Here is a 2,398-nt window from a genome sequence, read left to right as displayed (position 1 = left end):
GAGGGAGAGGAGGAGGAGGAGGAGGACTCTTTGGCCGCCTCACTCGGGCGGAGGGATCCGGGGCTCCCCAAATGCCGGGACGGGAGCCCCTTCTCTGGAGGCCGGGCCGCCGTCTCCCTCCGCCGCCGCCGCCGCCGCCGCTGCATCTGTTGCTCTTCTCCTTCTCCTTCTCTTTCTCCTTCTTCTCTTTCGGGGGCCCTGGCTGCCTCTGACCGCCTTGCCTCTGACGGGGCCCCCGCGCATGGCCCACCGCCACCGCAGCCACCGCCACTGCAGGCCGGGCCCCCTCGCCCCCCGGGGCCAGCCTCCCCCGGAGCCCCGCAGCCCCCCGCAGCAGGAGCCCCATGGACGTGGCCTCGGGGCCCCAGGCGCTGCTCGAGAGCTGCTTCGCACGGAGCTCCGCCGCCGCCGCCGCCGCCGCCGCCTCCGCCGCCAGTGCTGCTGCTGCTTCTGCCGAAGGCGCCAAGATGCTCGACGGGATTAAAATGGAGGAGCACCCGCTGCGCTCCGGAGCCGCCACCCTCGGCCTCCTCCTCGGTGAGGGATCCCCGGCCCTGCCTTCCCCGCTTCCTTGACTCCCCTTCCTCCCTGCCTTCCCTTCTTTCTCTTCCTTCCCTTCTTTCCCTTCCTTCCTTCCTTCCTTCCTTCCTTCCTTCCTTTCTTGCTTTCCCCTCTTTCCCTTCTTTTATTCCTTCCTTCCCTTCTCCTTTTTCCTTCCTTTCCATCTTTCCCTTCTTTCTTCCCTTCCCTTCTTCCCACTTTCCCTTCTTCCTTCCTTCCTTCCTTCCTTTCTTCTTCAATCCCTTCTTTCCCTTCCTTTCCCTTCTTCCATTCCTTCCCTTTTCTCTTTTGCTTCCTTTCCTTCTTTCCCTTCTTCCCACCTTCACTTCTTCCTTCCTTTATTCCTTGCCTTCCTTGCCTTCCTTCCTTCTTTCCTTCCTTCCGTCCGTCTTTGCTTTCCTCCCTTCCTTCCGTCCTTTCCTCTCCTACTTTCATTCCTTCCTTCCTTCCTTCCTTCACTTCGCTTCACTTTCTTCTTTCCTTCTTTCCTTCTTCTCTTCCCTTCCTTCTGTCCTTCCTGGTTCAAACTTCAACTGGTGCGAGTTGGGCTTCTCTCCTCTTCTTTTCCCTTCCTTCCTTCCTTCCTTCCTCTCTCCTTTCCTTCCTGGTTCAAACTTCAATTGCTGGGTGAGTTGGGCTTTTCTCCTTCTCTCCTCTTCCCTTCCTTCCCTCTCTTTCTTTCCTTTCGGCTGCTTGGTTTAAACTTCATTTACTGGATGAATCGAGCTTCCCTCCGTCTTCCCTTTCGTTTCGTTGTCTTTCGTCTCCTCTGTCCTGCCTGCTTCAAACTTCAGTTCCTAGGTGAGTTGAGATTCTCTACTCTACTCTTCTCTTCCTTTCTTTTTTTTCATTCATTCATTCTTTCCTTCCTTTTCTTCTCTTCTGTCCTGCCTGGTTCATACCTCAATTCCTGGGTGAGCTGAGATTCTCTCTCTTCTCTTCTCTTCTCTTCTCTTCTCTTCTTTTCTTTTCCCTTCCCTTCTTTCTTCCCTTCCCTTCCCTCTGTCCTTCCTGGTTCAAACTTCAAGTCCTGGGTGAGTTGGGATTCTCTTTTCTCTTCCTTTCCTTCTTTCCTTCCTTCTCTTCCCTTTGCCTGGTTCCAATGTCAGTTGCTGGCTTTGCTGGGCTTCTCTCCTTTTTCCTTCCTTCTTTCTTTCTTTCTTTCTTTCCTTCCTTCCTTCCTTTCCTCTGGCCTGCTCCAAACTTCAAGTCTCCCTCTTCTTTTTCAAAAAAGAAACGAAAGGCACCATCCTGGCCCCGATCCTGGGAAGCCTGGCTCTCTCTGCCTTTCGCCAAGGGCTTTCTCTTCCCTCTTCTTAGAAATGCGTTATTTTACGCACTTGGCTTCCTTTTACGCACCAAATGGAAGGAAAAGGCTGGATGGGTTTGTCTGGATAAATCATTTCAAAACTCTTCCTTCGGGGCTTTGGAAATGCAATAATAATAAAATAAAATAAAATAAACTAGAATTTCCTTTCCATTTTCCTTTCCTTTTCACTCCTTTTTTCCCTCCTTCCCGTTTTCTGCCTGTTGCCAAAGTTGGTCCAACTTCAGGGAGAATATTTTCCATGGATCGGCCCCCAATTTTTTGGAGGATGGTTTTGAAAACCTCGCAAGTGGCCACTTGAGACCCAAACTGGAGATTTGTTGGCCAGGAAGAACAGAAAGAATCGAAAGAATAGAAGGAATAGAAAGAGACCCTCGTTCCAAAAATGTAACTTGTAGTTGGCTTGGAAACTCGAGCCAAAGTTGAAGCCTTGTTCCCCTTAAAAGATACTAGCAGGTCCCTAAATTTGGCTGCTGCTGGGTCTGTAGGATAAAGGCATAATAATAATAA

The 2,398-nt window shown here is 51.6% G+C and overlaps 1 protein-coding gene across 1 annotated transcript in view; it reads left to right on the top strand.

The window, feature by feature from the left end:
• Nucleotides 1-458: 458 nt before the first annotated feature.
• Nucleotides 459-2,398, top strand: part of LMX1B (LIM homeobox transcription factor 1 beta) — a 121,812-nt gene continuing 119,872 nt past the window's right edge. The window contains exon 1 of the mRNA XM_042477723.1: nt 459-537. Coding sequence (XP_042333657.1) covers nt 468-537 — 70 coding nt within the window. The 5' untranslated portion in view covers nt 459-467. The remainder of the gene's footprint in view (nt 538-2,398) is intronic.

This window comes from Sceloporus undulatus, chromosome 7 (assembly GCF_019175285.1).
Source record: "Sceloporus undulatus isolate JIND9_A2432 ecotype Alabama chromosome 7, SceUnd_v1.1, whole genome shotgun sequence".
Classification (NCBI taxonomy): domain Eukaryota; kingdom Metazoa; phylum Chordata; class Lepidosauria; order Squamata; family Phrynosomatidae; genus Sceloporus; species Sceloporus undulatus.
This window is presented reverse-complemented; position numbering and strand designations above follow the sequence as displayed.